The sequence below is a fragment of the Polypterus senegalus genome, chromosome 12, assembly GCF_016835505.1.
Source record: "Polypterus senegalus isolate Bchr_013 chromosome 12, ASM1683550v1, whole genome shotgun sequence".
In the NCBI taxonomy this organism is placed as follows: Eukaryota; Metazoa; Chordata; class Cladistia; order Polypteriformes; family Polypteridae; genus Polypterus; species Polypterus senegalus.
This window is the reverse complement of record NC_053165.1, coordinates 82,034,180-82,056,652: the sequence shown is the minus strand read 5'-3', so window position 1 is coordinate 82,056,652 and position 22,473 is coordinate 82,034,180. Positions and strand designations below refer to the sequence as shown.

Genomic DNA, 22,473 nt, shown 5'->3' with positions numbered 1-22,473 from the left:
CTTTCTTTAGTGAATTTGGGCCGAGCAGCCTTTGAAGCCATGGCGCTCATTGTTAATCAGATCCACAAAAATCTTGAGGGGAACCAGGACCAACACGGGCGCAACAGCCTGTTGGCTTCCTACGTCCACTACTGTTTCCACCTGCCAAGTTTTGATCCTGGACTGCATGGAGGCCGTGAGTATTGCACTGTTTACCTAAACTCCATCATGTTTTATTATTTAAGCCTTGTCATTTAGCAGCTCCAGCCCACTATGAACTTTTCCAAATTTTTTAGAAGTCCCTCATGTGTTCATGTGCTTAGTTTATAAAGCCATTCCTGTCTGTATCTGATCCTGATTGCCCACCCGTCCAACCTTCTGGCTCACCTGAGGGCACGAACGGGGTCACCTTGAGCTGTCTGTTGTTTGTTTTTCTCAGCCAGTTGTGCTGACCAGCGCTCTCTGACATGAAGGCCTGTCTGCTTTGCTTACTTAGCCTTTTTGCTCTTTCTTTTTGTTGCTGTGCAAGTGGCAGGCAGTCCGCCTTATGGGGGTCCCATCCAGTATGCCACCCTTTCCCGAGCCACCGGGAGGCCCAGCAGCCTCAACCTCTCTCGCTCAAAGAGCATCAGTAACAGCAATCCTGATCTGGCCACCACGCCACATTCACCAGACGAGGAAGTACAAAAGATCATCGGGAACAAGGTAAGTGGGGGGCACTTTGGGAGAAAATGTGGTGTGGGACACGCGGGAGGAAACTCCTCAAGAAGGAGCCACCATGCAAGTAAGTAAAGTCAGACAATGATAGAAACCAATGGACAACCCTTAAGAGAACAAGCAAGTGAAACAGAGGGGACTGAATGAAACACAACATGAAGCTCCTTCTGAGCTCTCTGATGTCTGATACTGAGCTTCATAGATGTGCATTGGACCACCTTAACTACCTGTTCATGAAGTGCCGTTCATACAGCGTATACTGACTGTGGCTGTCTGCCTCCACATCATTGTGTTACTTGTCAGGTGATCCTGTGTCTTTTAGAAACTTTAAACCAAAAGACGATGTAAAGGAAAGGAGCAGCTTGCCTGAAAACGTGATAGCAGGCCATGAGCAAGTCTGAGTTAAAATGAAGGCGGCTATGCAATCGATTAGGAGAGCTGTGCTGATCGAGATTTAGATACATGCACCTGTTTGTCTTGTGTGCTTTATCTATCTGTCTATCTATCTATTTTATAGTGCCTTTTCATTTGTTTATCATATAGTGCCTTTCATGTCCATCTGTTTACATTATTTAGTATACTTTTAATAATTATCTACATTTGTCCTATAGTGCCTTTTATATCTGTACAGCTGTTATACTATTCCTTTTACATCTACTTTTTATATAATGCCTTTCCGAGTAGTCTGTTTATGTATCTATTGTTTTATAGCATTTTTTTCATTATCTGTGTCTCATATAGTACCTTTCATATCTATATAGCTGTTATACAGTGCCTTTACATCCACCTCTTACATAGTACCCTTCCTAATCTATCATTTTCATTATTGGTGTATCATATATTACATTTCATATCTATCTGCATAATTTAATATTTATATATTGTCATAAGTGTTTATCTATATCTGTTACAGTGCTCTATCAGTCTATTTATAATTTTCTAATGCCTTTTCCTTATTTGTCCATCAAACTGTGCCTTATATGCATCTCTATGCCATTTAGCACATTTAATATTTATCCATATTTATTATACAATGCCTTTAATGTCTATGTCACCATTGTACAGTGCCTTTTTATATCCACCTCTAACATAGTACCTTTCATTGTTATTTATACATCATACAGTGCCCTTCATTGTCTACCAATCTGTTTCCATTGTACAGTGCCCCCCATACCTTTGTCTGTAATGAAAAAGGTACCTTTTATATAGCCATCCATCATATAATGCCTTTTGTAACTTTTATATACTCCCTTTTTGCCTATCTGTAGTTTATGGATGTATTTCAAATATGCTGTACAGAAGACAATTGAATGTCAAAGGCACTTTGTAGAGTCAAGTAACTCTGTTTTTAGCACAAAATTTTTCTTTCTTTCTTTCTTTCTGTCTCTCTCTCTCTCACAGAACGCTCATTCAGCATAGTTGAAGGTCTTGTGAGTGACTCATGAATGTGTACTTTAACTAAAATCCTTGGCACTGCCCCCATGCACTACCTGGACAGCCAAGCCTCTACAGGCTGTCTCAGGTGGACTACTGAAACTTTGACTTTCAAATCCCAGCTCCTCTGGGGGTGCCCCCATGTTTCTGGTGTCTCATCACACTATGGGCCTTCCACTGTAGTGTGCTGCCATTGTCATCAGTTATATTTCTCTTGTCTGCACTGCCCATGCCCAGATGGCACATTCCCTCTTCCCTCTGCCTTTTGGCTGCCATTCCTACTCAGCCATGCTGGTGGTTCTGTGGCCGATCAATACTGACTGTCACTCACCTTGGCCTTCACTATCCTGCTGCCAAGAGACACAAGCAGTCTGGCCAAAATTTTTCGGATGATGCAACCCTGCATGGTGGCTTATCTTTTACCCCAGAGTGAACCCAAATGGTCCTCATCGGAGCTTACTGTTGCAATTTCTTGGCTTCTTAAAACATACATGAGTGAAGACGAGTAAGAAGAGGGGGTCTGGCATGTCTAGCTGGACTAATGTAATGCTTGGGCAGCAATGTATTATATAGAAGAAAATTGAGCACGGGATTTGCTATTCTGTAAAATGATAAAATTGATGTGGGGGGTTGTGGGACAAATAATTTTGCAAGGTACTGTTGGAGGGTCTGTGTATGTCATACATTATGGAGCAGGAAAATCAAAGCATAAAAAGTTCAACATTCAATCATTTGCCTTATTGCCTTCTGAACGTGGCATTCTTTCCCCTCTGTGTTACCAAGTCTTGCAGAGTGGGCTTTCTGCATTCTTGTCAGGCATATTTACTAAACTAAATGTGTCAATCAAAGTTTCAAGTGCAAATTTAACTTACACTGTACACTGTGGCAGTAGGACCACTACAAGTCACCAAGATGACATTTATTCTGTCTATAACCATCTCATGGTATTCTCAGTGATTAAACAATTGTATCTGTGGTTTCTTTAGAGTTTTTATTAATTTTTTTGAAAAATATCTGGCAGACAAAGTAAATATTGAGGGCCTGTCATTTTTAATAAGAAATTCCTTCTTATTAATAAGAGACCCTTAGTTCTGACATGACTCACAGGGCCCCTTCAGCCTGTCCAGACCAATGGTTGCCTGAGTTGTGTTATTTTTACTATGTTTTCCCAAGACAGAGTGTGACTAAGAGAAACGGTGGGATTTGGCAGTGGGGGGTGGGATTTGGCAATGTTGAAGGGGTGAAATTCTAATGTCACCCAGTTAATTCAGGCTGCGGCTGGTGGCCCATCAGCTTGCTTTAATTGATGCTTGATTGTTCTCTCCTGTGCCCCTCTTGGCCCCCCCTTGGGTGTCCCCCCCACTTCTCTCTACCTCTCCCCCACCTCTTGTTTTTTTTTTTTCTCCCCTCTTGGTTACAGGGCATCGATCGCTCTCACTCATGGGTGAACTCTGCTTATGCTCCGGGTGGTCCCAAGGCTGTGCTGCGGAGGAACCAGCCCATTTCCAGTGGTGACCTCAAGCAGGTGCTTAGTCTGCAGCTGGGGGGTGGTGCACGTCCACCATTGCCATTTCCAGGACCCCTCATAGTGTATGGAGGTCTTGGCCTTCTGGGTTTTCCTTGCTCTTTTAATCAAGGTGTATGGTTTCTGGGAGATTGGTGGGCGCTGGGACCTGGGAGGTTCCACAGTCAAATTTCTTGTGTGGCCTTCATTGGACACTAAATGAACCCGTGCTCGGCAAAAGCAAACAGGGCTTTCCAGCTCTTCCACTCTCTCCTGCCATCCTCTGTCTGTGCTTGACTTCTGATTAGCCAGCAGTGTTCCTCCAGCTCAGTCCTGAAGTCTGCGTCTGTCCCACCTCGACTTGCCATTTTAGGGGATTAACATCACCAGAGCAAAACCAGCCAGAAGTGGTCTTCCATTTTGAAAAGGTCGATCTGTAAAGGCTACCAGATTTTAAGGGTTGTACTCTATCAAAAAAAAAAAAAAGAAAGAGAAAGAAAACGGCCCTGGCCAGAGCCCACCCACTCAGCTGTTATGAGTGACCATGACAGTCTTCATTTCAGGATATACTTCTTACTGCGTGTGACGTCATGGTAGAAATAATTAAATACATACAGAAAGAAATAAGCAACCAAAACACATTTCATGAGGCACATTTGTGCTCACATATCATTTTTTATTTATTTATAATCACATTTCACAATACACTTTTTTAAATTTGCATTTTATTTAATTTTGTCTGAAATGCTCATCCATAAAGAATTACCTGCAGGTCATGACCTGCTGCAGGCCAGGCGCTGACTAAGTGGCTCACTACTGTCATATACAAAATCTACAAATGAGAGATTTCAGTTTGTGACGTACTCTGACCATTAACTCAGTGCTTCATAGAAACCCCTCAGTTCCAGCTTTGAATCTTATTGGGAAGTCTCTATAAGCTTGGTACACCTTGATCTTGCAGTTTATCCCATTTTTCCTGGCAGATCCTCTCAAGTCCTGCTAGGCTGGATGGGAAGTGTCTGTAAACTGCCATCTTCAGGTCTGTGCACACATGAGGTCTGGGTCACTCAAAGACAGTCAGATGTATTCCAAAGCCACCCCAGCGGTTTCTTGGCAATATGCTTCTGGTCACTGACCCGTCACCAAAGTCTGAGGTGGGACGCACTGTGGAGCAGGATCTCTTCAAGGTCATCCTTCCCTCAGTTCTCTCTGTCCCTGCATCGCCATAGCAACATCATACCACCACCATGCTTCACAATGGGGATGTTATTAGGCAGCCAATGAGCAGTGTCTGTTGTTCACCAGGCACAGTGCTTGGGATTCTACCCACAGAGTTCAGTTCTTTTCTAATCAGAGCAGTGAATCTTTCTCCACATGCCCACAGAGTCTGTTAACCTGTCGTATGCCTTTTATTCAAGAGCAGCTTCCCTCAAGCCGGTCTACCGCTAATGCCTGTTTGATAGAGAACTCCTAAGACTGTCGTCCTTCCAACAGGTTTTCTCACATCAGCAGAGGACTTGTGAAGCTGTGTTAGAGTGAGCATTGGGCTCTTGGCCACCTCCTTGCCTTGTTATTTAGTTTGGCAGAGTAGCTATCTCTAGGAAGAGTCCTGGTGGCTCCAGACTTCTTCTGTTTTACAATTCTTCAGGCCACTGTGTCCCCGGGAAGCTTTAGAAACTGTTTGATCCATTTGCCCTGATCTCTGACTCACCACAGTTTGATCACAGAGGTCTACAGAGAGGTCTTTGGACTTCATGGGTTGTTTTTTGTCCTGACATGCAGTGAGAATTGTGGACTTTCTATAGACAGGTAGAGACGTGTGCCTTTGGAAATGATGTCCAGTCAGTTCAGTTTGCCACAGATGGACTCCGACTAAGTTGTGAACACATCCCAAGGGCAATTAAAGCAAACTGAATGGACCTGAGCACAGTTTGGAGTGCCACAGTAAAGGTACTCCTTTATAAATTGTCAGTTTAATTTAGGCAGAGTTTGTATATACTGCATGGAAGTGCAGAGTATTAATATTCCTCCATCAATCTGCATAAAACAAATCATCTCCCGGGGTACTAGTAGATTTGAAATATGGTACAGTTGCTCTATAAGGTACTTTGACATTGAAATATCTCAAAAATAGGCTCTCTATACATATGTTTAAAATTTAACAAAAACTCCCATTTATAACAGGATTTTCAAAGTGTCTCTCATATAATAACCTGTAGAGGGCAGCAGAGTACAGAGACTGGCCGGCTCCCTCTTGAGGCACTTTTGTGTTAAATGCCATATGTCTACCAGAAGTTATGTTAGTGTTTTTAAAACTCATTTTAAAATGTTACATAACAGAATAAAAACAATTAAGATGGCAGAAATTACTTGTTTTTGAAAACAAAGGAGCATTTTTAAGGCTTCTGTTAGAGGGCCAAACAGAAATATATTGAGAGACTTGAAGCTGTCATGGAAATAATGAAGTCGCCGCTGGACAATTCATTCTGATGTCATTTTGCGTTTTTCCAAGTCCCCACTCACATTATTCAAATACACTCGAAGACAGTTTGGGAAAGCTTCACACTTCTAACGTTGACAAATGCAGTCATGCTCAAAGATTGTATTTTAATTTTTCATCAAGAAGTATGAAAATAATTCTCTTAATAGTATCTTACTGACAATCACATGTCTATATGACACTCATTGATTGGCTTCTTCCCTTTTTACTGCCTAATTTTAGAAGTTTAGTATTTGTTAGAATTCTCATGTTGTATGTTTACGAGAATAAAACTTCTGCACTTCCATCCTGAAGCTGCTGGCTTAGGCCTATGGTGACGTGCGGTGCTGTCAAAGGATGACATTGGGGGGACGCCTTAAACAGAGTAGCTATCTGTGCGACCTTGAGGGCCAATTCGTCAACTCTTTCAAATTGACCTTTACAGGTGTAAGACGCTCGGTTGCCATCATGTAAAACTGGCCTTCCAGGTTTAAGTTTAGCCTGATAGTACCGTGCGTCATCATGGTCTTATGTGCACACATCAATACCCTCAGATCAGAGCACATGGCCCTTGAGCTCAAAAGATAATAATTTGCCCCCTCAAGATACAAATTACATCGATTTTGGGGGCTCGGATTTCATATCAAATTTAACGCCTTCCTGTCTGTGGAGCTAAAAAAATGAAAATCGGTAAGATGTTGGGGTATCACTAATGTGACGAGCATAAGCCCAGCATTAATATTTAAGAGCAACATTAAAAAAATTTCTTCCATTTGGTAAAGACGCCTTGTTCCAAAAATGCAAAAATTAGATTTTTTTTATTTTAAAATAGAATAAGCAGTTCCTTTCCCACTGTGTTGTAATGGGTGAGCCATCATTTTCCAGTTGAGCAGGACACTGTGACAAATGAGCAGTCATTTTTATTATTCATGGCCATTGGAGAATCCAGTAGGTGGAGGGGGGACGCCCCCTGGACTGGGGTCTCGACAGGCACTGCTGGTAGTCTGCTGCATGTCTCTCTCTCTCTGCCATCCACATCTCCCTGCCCCTCTCATTTCCCAGTAGGACAGAAACTCGATGTCTGTCTGTCTGTCTGTCTCATCTCTCTTAATCCCATGAATTCCACAGCAGGTTGGGCCGAAGTGGCATTTAAAGGGGTCTTTCCAAAAGCCAAGGTCAAGTTCTCTTTTGGTATTTTACCATGCTGCTGCCATCTGATAAATGAAGATTGTGAATTGTTGATGTGTACGTCGATGGCTTTAACTATGTTTTCTTTAACCAAAAAACAGACCCTTGTGGGCTGGTTGGCCCACCCGCATTGGACTACCCTAGCAATTCTGTGTGCAGTTGCCACTGGTAAAACACATGACCTGCTGCCATCATTATTCATCTCTGAAAGTCTCCTTTCTCTGTCTGTCCTCCACATGGTCCATCCCTGTCACTCTTCACCCCACAGGCCGCTGAGCGGTGCCCTAACCGCATGTCTGCTTTTGTCGACGCCGCCACTTTCTCCACCTCCACCCAGGCGCGGCAGATCGCCCGAAAGGTAGACAGTCCAGTCACTTTCTCCTCTTGTTTGTGTCTGGTTGGTTGGGTGGGTGGTCATCTCTCTATTCATGCTGGTGTTTGTTAAAGAAGGGCCTGCCAGGGCACAGGACAACAAGTGGTCAGCGTGCACAGCTGTGTGGTGGTAAACATTTAACGTTTGATGTAAACAACCTGCACAACAACATTATCCGAAGCTCCGACGCTTCTGACCAATTCCCAGACCGATTGCTCATCTTGAAGCTTTCCCTTGACGCACACATTAAAGATGATAGAGGGTGCCAATGGAGTGGAGCTCAAGAAGAAGAGTCGTCGAGAGTGTTTTTGGTCGAGTGACTGCCTCAGGCTTGTTCTGCACTCCGCACAGGGTGAGAACCCTGAATTCACTTCCTGCGAGCACAGTGGGGTCAAAATGTGAAGAATATCGCCTGAGTAAGGAGGACCCGTGTAAGTTATGACTGTCAAAAAAGAGCAGCCAAAAGATCATTTCCTAGTTAGATAGTTCCTAATTAAGGTTTTGCGGAAAGGAAATGGCAGGCAGAGAACAAAAGAAAAACAGAGTATTGAAATTAAAAGTCCTGGGTCTAATGTCTGTCCTGCGTCACTAGAAAAACTGGCCAAAATTTGTTTTTCCCTTCAATCTGAGGCCTCGGGTACCTTACAGTGCACACCACCACTTTCTACAATGGCATTGTGATGACATCATGTGGAGTGCACGATTGGTCAGTGATGGCAACACTAAGTCATCGTCAGTGAAGAAAAACGGCAGTGAACACCATGAAAATCGTGTTAAAAATGGCCTGTAACAAGAAAAATGATCAAAATGAATAGCAATATCGAAAAGATTATACGGAGGTAATGACCCATGGAAGACCCAAGCCACTCCGTATAACAGATTTATGAGAGTATAGGAGAGATGGAGTCATAAATAATGCAACTGGAAAGGCCAAATGTCTTGGAAGGGTTTATTTATATTTACTTCTGCAGTACTTTAACTATTTACAGAATTAGCAATCTAATCCCTTTGTCCTGATCCTTTTTGTTTAATTGCAACTGTCCTTTCCTGTTTCTTAACTCCTACAGGTGAAAGTTCACACCTTGCATATGCTGAGGACCTGCAAGTTTATTTTCTGTCTCCTATGCATCCTTAGAATTACGATCTCCAAAATTGTCATGATAATTGGCAAAGTGGGCATCATACTACCAGAACATGGCAGGCAGATAAAATACTCTTGAAAGTCTTAGGCATGTAATTATAAGGAGAGCAAATTATAAATAACGCAAAAAAACATGAAAACACAACCAGGCAAGGAGTGAAAGAAAATGACAAAGTTCATAAAAAATTTAAAAACACAAAAAAAAAGCGCAGCAGTCCTAATGTTAGCTGACTGAATAGCTGCACCCCCAACCCACCACTGCCCCCTAACACGTACGCCATCATCCTGTTGACACCAATTCATAACTTTTGATTGGCTGCACGGTTCACATCATCAGAAACCAGCAGTGTCAGGCTATGTCATTTTTCAGCTGGGACCAGTTTACCACCACGCTGCTGTAGACGTGAGGCCGTGTGCACACATTGGTGTGGATTTCTTGACTGGGATCTCTCTCTGTGCCAGTTACCTGCTAACCCATAGTTGGGCCTGTCCTGTCACTGACACCAGAGTGCCAGCTAAGAATCATGGGTCAAATCTGGTCTGCCCTGCCTGTATTGTGGCACCCGCTGTTCTCACACTTGTTTCCTGTTCCTTGGGGTGGCAGAATTATTGGGGAGGGGGGTAGGTCTTGTCTCTTTGGTGTTTCTCTCACGCCATTTCACACAGGAAACAGACCTGACAGCCTCCATGACGACATCTTCCTGTCAGTGTGAATGTTTGACAGTACAGGTTGACTGGCACTAATCCCACCATTGGGTGAGTGCCACTAACTGCTGTTTTCTAAGAGTGCATTAGTGAGTGTGATTGGTGAAGTCTGGGTTATTACTTGAGTCTACCTTTTTTTTTTTTCTTTTAAATATAAACATGGTGACACCCACGGGTGGCTCATTTTAATATCTGCGTCCTGGAGGGAGGGCGATGGCATGGCACCCTCAAGGTTCCGTTGCTAATTTGTTTTAATTGATGAAGACACACATCCCCTTAAAATGGCTGCTGCTAATGTTCTTGGTGAATGGGTGCAGCATTGTGGTCCGGCCATCACCACCCCCTGTCACCCTTAGGGGCTGCCATGACTGTACTAGAACATGAGTGGATGGTTCCCTTTGGTATCTGTGTTTTGGTGGGAGGTGACACAGCACCCTAAGGTGGCCATTAATTAATAATTCCTGTTCTTAGTGTGGCACCCATATGACTAATACGGATCAAAACTTGTGAATGAAGTTGTGTAGCATCCATGGGTGGTGTCATTTCACGTGTATGGTGGGTGTGAGTCAGACTTGCACTTTTAAACTTAAGCTGCTCTCTGAGTGAAGGGCTGCTGCTTCTGTCTGCGGCACCCTTGGGTGGATCCTTTGTCCCAGTGGGAGGTGGTATGACACCTTAAGTTGTCCATTTTTAACTAATTTCCGTCACATCTATGACGGAGTATTTCATATCAGGGTGGCTGAGTGTAGCACCTTTGGGTGACTTCTTCTCTCCTCTTTCTTGTGTGATTATTACTAACACGTCTTCGTGAACAATGAGTGTTGTTTGGTGTGTGAAGTGATGTAACACCCGGGGGTGGCTGTTGCTGCCTCCTTTTTCCTGTATGATTGTTCCTGTTGGGTTTTCACTTGATAATGAAGTGATGTGGCACCCGCGGGTGGCTCCCTTTCCTGTGTGTGTGTTGCACACCCCCATAACCGTCATTTACCACTTTCTGTTTCCTGTGTGAAGGGCTCATCACTTGTAATGTGAGTATGGTGCCTTTAACCTCCTCTTGTTTAAATTGAAGGGTTAATCACAAATCTGCTCAAGTGTACCCACCATAGCATTCTTGGGCAGTCAGGAGGTGTCCCCCAGACCCCGTGATTCTAAAGTCTGTCTCCTGTGTCTAGCTGCTCCATGAAGAACTGGCTCTCCAGTGGGTGGTCAGCACAAGCTCGGTCCGAGAGGCCGCCTTGCAGCAAGCCTGGTTTTTCTTTCAGCTCATGGTAAGTGGGTGACTCCTCTGTCCCTTCTCTGAGTTACCCTTCTGCCACTCCTGACCATCCTGCTCTGGTCTGGTCTACCTCTACTTGTGCAGGTGAAAAGCATGACCCACCACTTGTACCTGACTGAAAAGCTGGATACCCCCCGCAAGATGAGGTTCCCTGACCGTTTTGTGGATGACATTTCAGCTTTGGTGGGAGCCATCAGTGTTGACATTTCCAGCCGGGCCCACAAGGTACTCATGTCCATCCTTCATGTCTCTTTCTCGCTCTTCCTCTGTGGTCTCTCTTACTCCTCTTTTTCTCAACGCCCCATATCTTTGTGTCACAATGTCCATTGTCACAGACTATAAGTGTTGTACCCTTTTCCCAAAATAGTGCCTCACACTCATCCTCTTTCTGTCTTTCCTCCAGGACGTGGAGCTGATGGAGCGCTTGAATGCCAACCTGGCTTTCTTTCTGAATGACCTACTCTCATTGATGGACCGAGGGTTTGTCTTCAGCCTCATCCGCACCTACTGCAAGCAGGTTAGATTGACAAAGCAAACCGGGTGCCATTAAGCTGTTCTCAGCACTACTAGCTAAAACTGGGCGGTTTGTTTTGGAATCCGGTGGGGTTCATGTTTCTTTCTTTTTGTTCTTTTTGACTGATGTAGATTGGCAACAAACTTCAGGCGACACAGAATCCTAATTCCTTGATCTCCCTGCGGATGGACTTCTTGCGTATTGTGTGCAGCCACGAGCACTACGTCACCTTGAACCTGCCATGCAGTGCCCTCAGCCCTCCAGCCTCTCCTTCGCCCTCCATCTGCTCGGCCACATCTCAGGTGCACAGGAGGTTCCATTCTATTTGTTGTACTGTGACAGAGATGTGACAGGCTGTTGTGCCAATGGGTCCTGAGGTACACACATCTGTGTGCCGCCACAACACTGGTTGTGGGATCAAAAGTTAAATGTGCTTGAATGGGCTTTATCATCTGTAGACTGGCCCAATTATGTCCCCTGACATTCGGGTCGATTTTCAAATCCATAGTTGATGTAGGCACTCTGGCTGATTTCTTCAATTGCTACCCATGTTTATTTAACAGATGCCAAGACCTGGGGTCAGGTGGTCACCACAAACTCACTCAGAGCAGACCAGTTTATAGTCACCAGTGGATTCCCTTGGATTTGGGAGGATTTTAGTGACTGCCAGGGCCACCTCATCTAATCATCTGAACTTGTTTAGTCCAACATATGGTATCGCTGGACACAAGTCTGTGGTCTGTCACCACAGAGGACACTTATCCAGCCACACACACTCACTTGACTCATAAGGAGCTAGAGAACCTAATAGATCTTCTTTTACTTCTTTCCCCTTATTCTCCCTTTTTCTACTTCTTCCTTCAACTCTGTTCTTCTCCCTTCCTCCTGTGTTGTCATTTTCTACTTCTTCTTCTCCTTTCTTAGTCGTTTTTCAATCCGAGTGTGATTAGACTGGCCAGACGGTACATTCACTCTCTGCTCATCAAGTGGCATTTTCATCTTCTTTGTTTTTCTTTTTCCCCCAGAGTTCGGCCTTCTCCAGCCATGTGCAGGACCTGCGCATATCCAACATGTTTGAGTTGTCCGTGCCTTTCCGCCAGCAACACTTTCTGTCAGGCCTCCTGCTTACAGAGTTGGCACTGATTTTGGAGCCTGATGGAGAAGGGTAAGAAATAGATGCGAAAGACTGATCTTGGCCTCAGCAACGCCTCCTATGAGCTGCTGCTGGAATGAATACAGTTGAGTAGCGGCAGCCACACTGACCAAATTTTATCATACAGATGCTGTTGCTCTCGGTCTCAGTAAATTCAGCAGACAACGTAGTGGAATCAGACGATCATTCCGCTCTCCTTCTAATGTGTGTTATTTCACCTTCAGGGTTTTCTTCTTACACAAGAAGGCCATCAGCTCAATTCACAACCTCTTGTGCTCCCATGACACGGACCCTCGTTACACTGACCCCGAAGTCCGGGCCCAGATAGCTCAATTGTACCTGCCACTCATTGGAATTGTCATGGAGAGCCTTCCACAGCTGTATGACTTCACAGGTATTGTGGGGTGGTGGTATTGTGACCTTTTTTTTGTTGGGTATTGAGGTGGTAACTTTGTTTTCTTGGAGTTCCAGTAGGTTAGTTTGACGGTTTTGACTGCCCACATCCCCGTAAGGAGAGAAGGGCATTTTGCAGTGCCATCTGTCATGATAAGACAACTAAGTACCGCAAAAATGTGGTGGGTTGGGGGTACTGGAGGTGGTCAGACACCACTCATGTTCTTTTCATTAATGACTTGCAACGACACCATTCACATGAAAGTACTGTTTTATATGCAGAAAGCCACATTCCTAGGGTCCGCCATGCTTCTGCTCCCAACAGTGATGACATTGACTTGGAAAATGGCAGCATGATTAGCCAGTCAGTTGCCATGGCGATTGCAGGCTCTCCGCTGCCCCATTACAAAGTGAGCGCGTTCCAGCTGCCTGCTACGGTGAGTAGGACACAGGAATCTCTGCAGCCACAAGGGGTTGTAGGCTCCACAGCCTTGCTGTCTGTTCCTCCACTCCTGATTCTGTCACTCAGTCTTCATTATGCTTTATCTGTCTGCAGGCCGCCCGCCAGTATAGTGCCCTGTCAGCAGAGTCCAGCCGTAACCTGCTTATTTGTTTCCTGTGGGTGTTGAAAAACGCCAATGAAGATGACCTGGAGAAGTGGTTTTCTGACCTGCCTGTGCTGCAGATCAACCGACTCCTTGAGCTCCTGTATCTCTGCGTGTCCTGCTTTGAGTATAAGGTACCACTTATATCTTGAAGCCCTCTGAGCCATGTGTTCAACAGCATTCTTGTCATCATTTAGAGCAACAGAGCTGTACAGCATTTAGATTAAAATTTCTCTAAGCCGCCTTGCTGTTTGTGTGTTGGGCCAGCATCTCATACCATCACACTGTCCTTGAATATGAGACCTTCATCTCATTTTGTCTCAATGTCCATTTGTTACATCTACATCTGATGTTGTTCCGCTGCTGACGTCTTAGACCAACATATCATGCCATCGTGTTGTCCAGCATCTCACGCTGTCCCACTATGCAGGCGTTAGGCCTGAAATCTTCTGCTGTCACACTGTCTCGGTCCTAGCCCAGCATTTCATGTTGTCAGCATCTTGTTTCATCCCCCTGTTGATGTGGCAGACCAGCTTCTCATGCTGTTGCACTGTCCAGGTCCTAAGCCAGCATCTGATGCCAACACACTGTCCTCATGTTATACCTGAATCTCATTTTGTCATACTGTCCGTGTATTGGGCACATATCTCATTCCATTTCACTGTGCTTATTTGTTAGACTACCCAACTTGTGTTGTCACACTGTCCTGGTCCTAAACCACAAACATGTGATGGTGGACCAATGAATGATCAAGTTGGCAGAATGCACAAATGGTAATTACCTTGAAGTCCAAGTGCCCAGGCTACACCGATAGCATCTCATATTGCCAATAAGCTGTCCGGACACTTATAGTCAATAGATTGTCTGTGAGTTTGATACGTAGGATGCTGGCCATGTGAGACTTTTGAGTGTTCCAACATTAAATGAGCTTCACTTTCTCTAAGGGGTTAACAGGCTGCTTAAGGTGTTTATTGAGTTTTCCACCTAGTCAGCTGACTGCATTGGGTTCCAGATGAAATCTTATACAGTCAATTGACCAACAGTCTGTTATTGCCACTTCAATATTTAACCATTCGGGCAGCTTCTCTCCTGCTCCACGTGGAGCTTCAATAGCATTGTAACATCTCAGAAGGGTACATACATTCACATGTGTCTACATAGCTGCTTTTCCCACCCTCAACTTTCTTTTCTTGCTTTGCACAGGGGAAGAAGGCTTTTGAGCGAATAAACAGCCTAACCTTCAAGAAGTCCCAAGATATGAAAGCCCGTCTGGAAGAGGCCATTCTGGGAACTATTGGGGCCCGACAGGAGATGGTCCGCCGCTGCAGAGGTAGGCCTTTACCCATCGACTTCACGCTGGGCTGTGGTGTATCGTCATGATTTTACTGAATATCTTTAAATGAATAAAAATAGTGTGAAAAATTCAACAAGGTTTCAGCCCCCATTAGGGGGCGATGTCCCTGCCAGACAATAAGCAAGTGGGAACACTGAATTGGAAACCATTACACTTCAGCACCTTTAATGAAGCACAGAGGTCCTGCCGTCCTTAGTAGAATGGACCATCATGCCTATCTGCCATTCCCAGTAAGTGTCCTCATCCTCTAGTGACCGCTGACAATGATGTTGCCAACCAGAGTGGGGAAAGAAAGAAAGAAAGAAAGAAAATCCTATATATATATATATATATATATATATATATATATATATATATATATATATATATATATAGGATTACGGTGATCTCATTGCTGTAGCATTGCACCATGTTTGTAAAGAAGTAGCTTTAATTTGAAAAATATCAAACATACCCTTTACTAACATAATACTTAAAACACTAAGTAAAAAGAAACTCCACTTGGGTCAGGGACAAACCCATAAAAATACTGTAATAAAGACCTAACGTTTCGCAGAGCCCACCTGTATGTACTGTACATTCTGTACATTATGTGGGCTGCCAGTCCATTTACACACAACACTTCTCTAATGCTTCCTACTCACTCACCATCACCACCTCCGCCTTCACATCGTGACCTGTCTTTGTTTTATCAGACAAGCTTTTGTGTGTTCTGCCTGACTTGAATGGTCAAGATCCCAGACACAGACTACTTCTGGGGTCCCGGTATATGAAGCCCAGACAAGATGTCCTCTACAGTACCTTCAAGGAGTCCAACCACACTTCCCTCATGCCCTGTAGTATTTTGTCTGGGGCTTTATGAAGCTCCATATTCACCAGACAGTGCACCCTGTTGGCTATGCATACATGTACCGCCTCCTCATCCTCTGCCTTTTTTTCTTTCTTGCAGAAAGAAGTCCTTATGGGAATCAGGAGAACGTTCGATGGCGAAAGAACGTCACCCACTGGAAGCAGAACACTGACAAAGTTGACAAGTGAGTTGTATTTTGTTTTTATTTGCTACCAGATACCAATTTCTGTTGTTTTTCTCTTTTGCTGTCATTTCACAGAGTTAAAAAATATTTTATGTCTCTCTCTTATGGACGCGGTCAGTTTGTTTACTGTGGTTGTTGCAATGGTAGGACAGCCAGAAGTGTGTAACGTTGTTACTGCAACAGTATGAAGGTCAGCATTTGTACACTTACAGGTTATCCAAGATTGTGGATATTATTAATAAAGTTCTACATAGTCCCATAGGTGTCAGGCAAAAAAAAAAATCTGAACAAATTAGTAACTCATTGAAACAAATTATTTTTATTTATTTATTTATTTTTTTTTTCTTTTCTTGGTATGCAGTTTAGTGAACCGGAACAGGAAGAGTTGAGCCAGCCAATAGCTTCAGTCAATTCTGCGCTGCTCAATGCCTTTTATCAGCTAGATTTTAAACTTACCTTTCCTTCTATTAATGTTTGCATCACTGACTCCAGAATATCACGTTCTCTGAGAAAATTCTATTAATCCATTCTCGTAACTTCTCCCACATTTAAAACTCGTTTCTGGACTCCTCAAAAGAACCATTTCAACCGCAATGGTCTTTAAACTAGTTCCTCTTCCGTTCTCTGATTTTAATACACACCTCAAAGTTCACTTACAGTTCACTGTACTGTATGCCAGGAGAACCGTACAGGGCTTCGTAATAAGAACTGGACTGCAAGGGAGGAAAATGATATGTTCAAATTAATTAATATGAAACAGGGCTCCGTACTACTGAAATAAGAGCCAGGGAATAAAATAAACATAATTCATTCAAACAAGTTATGTAATTTGTTCAAATGAGTTGTGTAATTAATGCAAACTGTTTTTTTTTTTTTGACTTAACATATTTTTAGCTTTAGAAATGTTTAGTATGAGCTTTTTGATAAACAAGATCATTTAACCATACATATTACTGCGTGTTTCTTCTGTCTGTAATATCGGACTGGAGATGCTTCTTAGACACCGCTTTATGGGGTGACAGTCGGCAATAACAGAGTTGCCTTGCTAACCATTTTTAGAGATGCCTCACCAAAGCTCTCGGGAACTCAACCTTTAAAGCACTCATGCCAAGTATGTATTGCTTGAGCTGCACAGACTGCTCTTCTTCAATATGATACCTCACTTTCCACGCCTAATGTGCTGCTGTCTGTTTTTCTGTCCAGGACACCACCCTGTCTTCATCTGTCCACCCATGAGCCAGTGGTGCTGTTCATGTGGCCTATCAATTGGTTTTCCTGCTCCCTTCATTCGCATGAACTCCCTTTACAGTGCGGCACAGTCAGTGAACTTTGGCATAGCTACAGTTTTTACCCCAAAATATTTTTATATATCAGGTCAAAAATAGGAGTTGGGGCATATAATCTGCGATCTTCCTCTTATCAAATGAGGGAGCTGGCAGAGATTGGCCCAGTGGTGTGGACTTGTATGCCAGACATACACACACACACACACACACACACATGGATTTTCAGTTTTATTAATTAGATTATTCCTTTATGACAGTCCTTGGTTCCAAAAAAGTAGCCAATGAAATGACATCTGCTGGCCAATACTGTACACGGAGTTTATTCTCTCCTAACACAATCCTGTATATAATAAAGCCTTCTATAAGGAACACTACATCCAGTGACCATTATCAGACATGCCATTTATTTTCAGCACTGCTCCTGTTAAAGTGAAACCTTTTACTTGACCTTGTTGAGCCTCCTCCATTTGTAATACTCAAATTGTTTTAGTTGCATACAAAGAGTCTTTTCCCACTTCTATGTGGGGTCAATGTGCTTGGTATATTATATCTCAATATATACATAAAATCCAACATCTGTCTTTCTGTCTGTAAGTCTGTCCACTTTTCACACGAGAACTACTTCTCGGATTTGGATTGGGTTTTTTTCTAATTTTGCGACTTTTCTCATCGCACTTAGTATCATAGTTCGCTTTCAGTAGCGATTTATTTGCGCAAATCCGAGAGAGACGCAGCGGGGCCCTCCTGACTCGCGCATCAGCCTCGGGGCGCGTCTTACATCTGCTTAGCTAGGGAACAAGAGTACTACCTAACAGATTTAGATCGGGTTTTTTTCTAGAATTTTTCTTGAACATTCCAGTTGATTTTGCGCGCTAAGAATCATAGTTCGCTTGCAGGAGCAATATATTCGTGCTAATCTGAGACAGAGGCCTCGGGCCGAGGGGAGGGGCAAGCGTGACATCAGGAGTGGGGAATCGGTCTACCTCTGTGTTTTGGAGTGTAACTTGCCTCCAGTTAGCTAGCATTACCTTGTTGTTTATTGATTTTTAAAGTTTATCCTGTTTAACTTCTACGTGTGTGAAGCCACAGGGAACAGCTAGTTACACTATATTTCTCAATTGTAAGTATGTGCAGTATGGATGTAAGTTAAGCATGGGTTTATTAAAATAAAATAAAGTCAATTGACAGGTCACTGGGCACACAATTAATCAAGCAGCCTTATTTCTAGAGCCACCGTGTGTGGTGGACACAATCCATTATGGCTACAGATCTGTACAACTGTAATTTACATTCATGTTTTTCACTCCTGGATAAAGGAGTTGCTCAAAGTTACAAGCTGGGGCTATACCGGCATTCAAAACCATGAAGCCACCTGAGGTCCATGCAAAGTCCATTCAAGATCCAATACCCATAAAACCTCCATCCCTGAGGTAAAACCATCAGAGATCCAGAAGTGGTCATCAGCAGTAAAGCGCCATTTTCTCCTCCACTTTTAACGCAAGGTCAATATATGTAGCGTCTGTAATGCTCTTTGTGTTTTTGCTCTGCAGGACGAAGGCAGAAATGGAGCAAGAGTCACTTGTGGATGGGAACCTGGCCACAGAGGTCATGCTGGTGGTCCTGGACACACTGGAGATCATTGTCAAGGTAACAAGTGGTAATTTCTTCCCTTTAGTAGCACCTGAGGAGGTGATGGCTTTTAAAGGAACTCTAGGGTCTCTGGCCCCACCACATAAATCATCTCAATGGTCAGTAAAAGTCTCCCCAGTTGTTTCCAATAAATAAATTGCACTTCCTCCAGTTCTGTGTAACCTGTGATCAGGAACTCAAAGCCAATGTACAGAAATACTGCTGTGGGACAGATGTGACTAACAAAGAGGGAGCTAACAAGGTAGGTAGATGGATTGATAGATCTTGAGACTGTGGATAAACCCAGTAGGGCGGCTCACAAGGTACAAATGTCAACCCCTCTGCAATAGTTTCTGACATGCCATCAGTGCAGCAGCATCGGTGAATTAAGTGGCCCATCCAGTCAGTCAGTCAGTCACTCCTACCTTCACATTGGCCATGAAAGAGGGGTGCGCTTTCAGGGGGCTACCAGCTGAACCATCTTTATGCATACCATGTTAAGTCAGCTTTTTTATTTTTTAACAAACTTGGCATCTGCTATAGTGACTGGGCTGAGCATGTGGAAAAATGAAAAAAAAAAAACTGAAATGAAAACGTTCCAGCCTGCATTTGTAATTGTACAGAGCTGTAAAATGGCATCACCCGAAGAGCAGGCAATTCTACACAATTTTGGAAATATTTCTCTTTAAACCTGAAATGGAGAGCCAAGTTCTTTCCCTTTTCCTGCTCTAACGTGCTGTCTAGAGCCATTGGCCACTCCGTTAACTGTTGATGTCTGATAGCCATGGGAGGACCAACACGGGTCCAGTTTTACGTGAATATATATTTGTGTAATTTCATAGTTTAAAAGTCAAAGGGATATCTACTTTGGAGTATCTGTAGATGGTTTGATTAATGAAGACCAATGGGTCTTCAGCTTAATGTGACATAAACTTGAACTAGCCAGTCCAATTCTGGCATATCATAATCGGTACTTGAAACTCTGACTTCAGTTTGTCATGAGGATGGAACACAATCAAATTATTAGGACTTCAACTCTGGGACACTCGGCTAGGCATGATACAAGTGCAAGTTCTTATAGTCAAAGCTCTGTGTCACCCCCTAGGGTTTTAATCCTCAATGGGACTGATTGTCACAGGAGTCCGGTTTCTTAAAGCCACACATATGTCTTAGAGCAATGGTTCTCAAAGTATTGTGGATCTAGGACCTCTCGTCAAAGTCAGAGATGTGGAAGGCCAACTATGGCCAGCAGCCAAGAATTATTGTAAATTCCTTGTTACAGTTATCAAGTTCTTTTTACTACAAGGTACTTTTGTAGTGTTGGATTGGTACTAAAATTTTGACTTTGGTATCAATGATAGATTTTGGATTTCAGTATTGGTTGTGAAGCAAGTAACTGATAACTCCAAACCCATCACCCTGTTTTACTTCAACTTCCCTGATACACCAACCAATTGCTGTTCTCTCTGGTGCTACAAGCTATTGTGCCACATGAAGCATCACTTCTTTCCTGAAGCTGTTAAGTCCCAGTCAGGTTGAAGCATCAAGAGGCAGGAGGTCCCCATTGAAGTCTCAATCATGCTAAGGGAAGGGGAATTGGGGAGGATGTTTACTTCTGGTAGTGAAAATCCTGAAATGCCTATACTGTACCATTTTAAAATTTGCGTTTCTTGGAACTTTTCAAGTACTGGTATACCGCCCAACCCTATACCCTTGTCTGAAATATCATAAAGGCCCAAGGGGCTCAGAAGAACAGTTAGCATGCAAGCTAAAATAGTGAGTTAGTAGGCCTAAACGTGGGACATTTATTGAAAATCAGTACTATGCCAGTACTATACCCGCTGTTATGTCTTTGAAAGGTACCCTAAGGAAGACAACAAAAAACCCAACACAAACAGAGCTCTGCCAGACTCGTTCTGCTCCTTGGGCTCTTTGTCTCATACTGCTAATCTGTGAGCTACCATGCTGACTCCTTTTTGATGGCTTTACCCACAGGTTTCTACCGCTCACCTGGTGTGTTCTCTCAGGTCTGGGTGGCATACACTTGTCCCTATTCTATCTTTTGCCTAGCAGGTGCTGGACCCTGCCCATGTAGGAGGAATGCCTATATTACAATAATAACATTCAAGCCATACTGGCTTTATATTTCAAGGTCCCATTTTGTAGCTGGTGATTCATAATAAAACCTTCAAATCAGATTTAAGAGATTGCTGTTGCCAGGGGTGGAATAATAAAAAAGGAGATGAAGGAGTTAGGTTGGATTGGAGAGTAAGACTGTGAGTTTGAGTAAAAGAGATGAAACGGGACTGGAGTGGAAATGAGTCGTGTAGAAGCAGAAGATGTTAACAGGTGAGAAAGTCATGCAGAGACTCCATGGTTCATGACTCAGAGCTATTTTGTGTCCTTATCAGCAAAGAAGGTTTTTTTTAAGAAAGATGACTAGGTCAGCCCACAGACCACCTGACACATGCTCATGGACCACACTTTGAGAACTGCTGTCTTAAGAGAGTTATTTGGATTTTGGTTCTGATAGTCAGCCAGAGGGCTCTGGGTTGCCAGTGTTTGCCAAACCCATTTCTGTCCTTGACTGTAACATAACTGGGAAGAACAGGAATTGTGTACTCATGAGTACTCATTAAGCAAAGAGAACCACACAACACAATGGCAGCCTACTTTGCATTGAACCAAGTGACAGGGACATCACAGAAGGCACATCCACTCCATACTCCTTTCCTGCTAAACTGATCTTTTACAGACGCTCTCCTCTGGTGTAATGGAGTTAAAAATATTACATTTTCCTATCTTGTGGTTAAAAAAGTATTGGGGTGGGATTCGTGCTCACTCTGTAAAGGAAAACAAAGGATGAACTTTTTGCAGTAAAAGACGACATGACCACTTTGAGAACCGTCATTTAGAGTTAAAAGATCTGAGTAAACGTGTAATGCTCCCACTACTGTCTGTATTTTCTTGAAGGCTCCCACACTTCATTTTTAGGAAGACGACTTGAAGTCTGACATAAGCAGTGTATCGAAGTGCTTCAAGATGAGGACATGGGCAGAGGGCAGAAAGAGCACCACATTTCTTGGTGACACCTCTATGACTGAATGTGAGGACTTATTTTTTCCCGCTGATGTTTCTTCTGTTTTTTTTTCCCTCCCTAGACGGTGATGCTATCTGAGACCAAGGAGAGCATTCTGGGAGGCGTCCTGAGGGTGTTGCTGCATAGTCTGGCCTGTAACCAGAGCGCCCTCTTTCTGCAGCACTGCTTTGCTACTCAGCGGGCTCTTGTGTTTAAGGTAACAAGTGCCAGCCTCTGTAAAACTCTTATATTTCAGCCAGGATTGCCTGCCTGGTTGTGTTTCACTTTCACGTTTTGTTCATTCCTGATTCTTTAATTTATGTTAATGTTACTTGCTGTTGCTGATATGCGTTATTCCTTGATTTTGTCTATGTATGTAAGATGCGTGTGTTTTGTAGGTGGTCTCCCCAACGGGTGAGACTACCTGCCAGGAATTGCCCTTCGCCCTGTAAATCTGGAGGGTCTCTCACAGTTCCTGGCGGTTCATTTCAAATGGGCTAGGGAGTTGATGAGCGTTCGTTTGTGATTTTTCTAGATTTTTGTCCATTTCTTTCCTGTTTTCTGACCATTCTTTGTATTTTGTTCTGTAACTTGGTTACTTTTGGAATTGCCTTTTGCTGGCTTTGTATT

At 43.4% G+C, this 22,473-nt stretch overlaps 1 protein-coding gene across 6 annotated transcripts in view; it reads left to right on the top strand.

Moving 5' to 3' along the window:
• Positions 1-22,473, top strand: part of LOC120541218 (dedicator of cytokinesis protein 7-like) — a 105,396-nt gene that overhangs the window by 59,325 nt on the left and 23,598 nt on the right. For 2 of the 6 annotated variants that reach the window (XM_039772648.1, XM_039772647.1), the window contains exons 21-36: positions 11-175; positions 509-684; positions 3,551-3,655; positions 7,570-7,659; positions 10,693-10,788; positions 10,881-11,021; positions 11,200-11,313; positions 11,442-11,612; positions 12,336-12,475; positions 12,688-12,857; positions 13,139-13,293; positions 13,413-13,595; positions 14,665-14,791; positions 15,765-15,849; positions 18,686-18,782; positions 21,926-22,060. In XM_039772648.1, the coding sequence (XP_039628582.1) occupies positions 11-175; positions 509-684; positions 3,551-3,655; positions 7,570-7,659; positions 10,693-10,788; positions 10,881-11,021; positions 11,200-11,313; positions 11,442-11,612; positions 12,336-12,475; positions 12,688-12,857; positions 13,139-13,293; positions 13,413-13,595; positions 14,665-14,791; positions 15,765-15,849; positions 18,686-18,782; positions 21,926-22,060 (2,150 nt within the window). The other 4 variants (XM_039772651.1, XM_039772650.1, XM_039772652.1 and 1 more) reach the window with 4 other exon arrangements.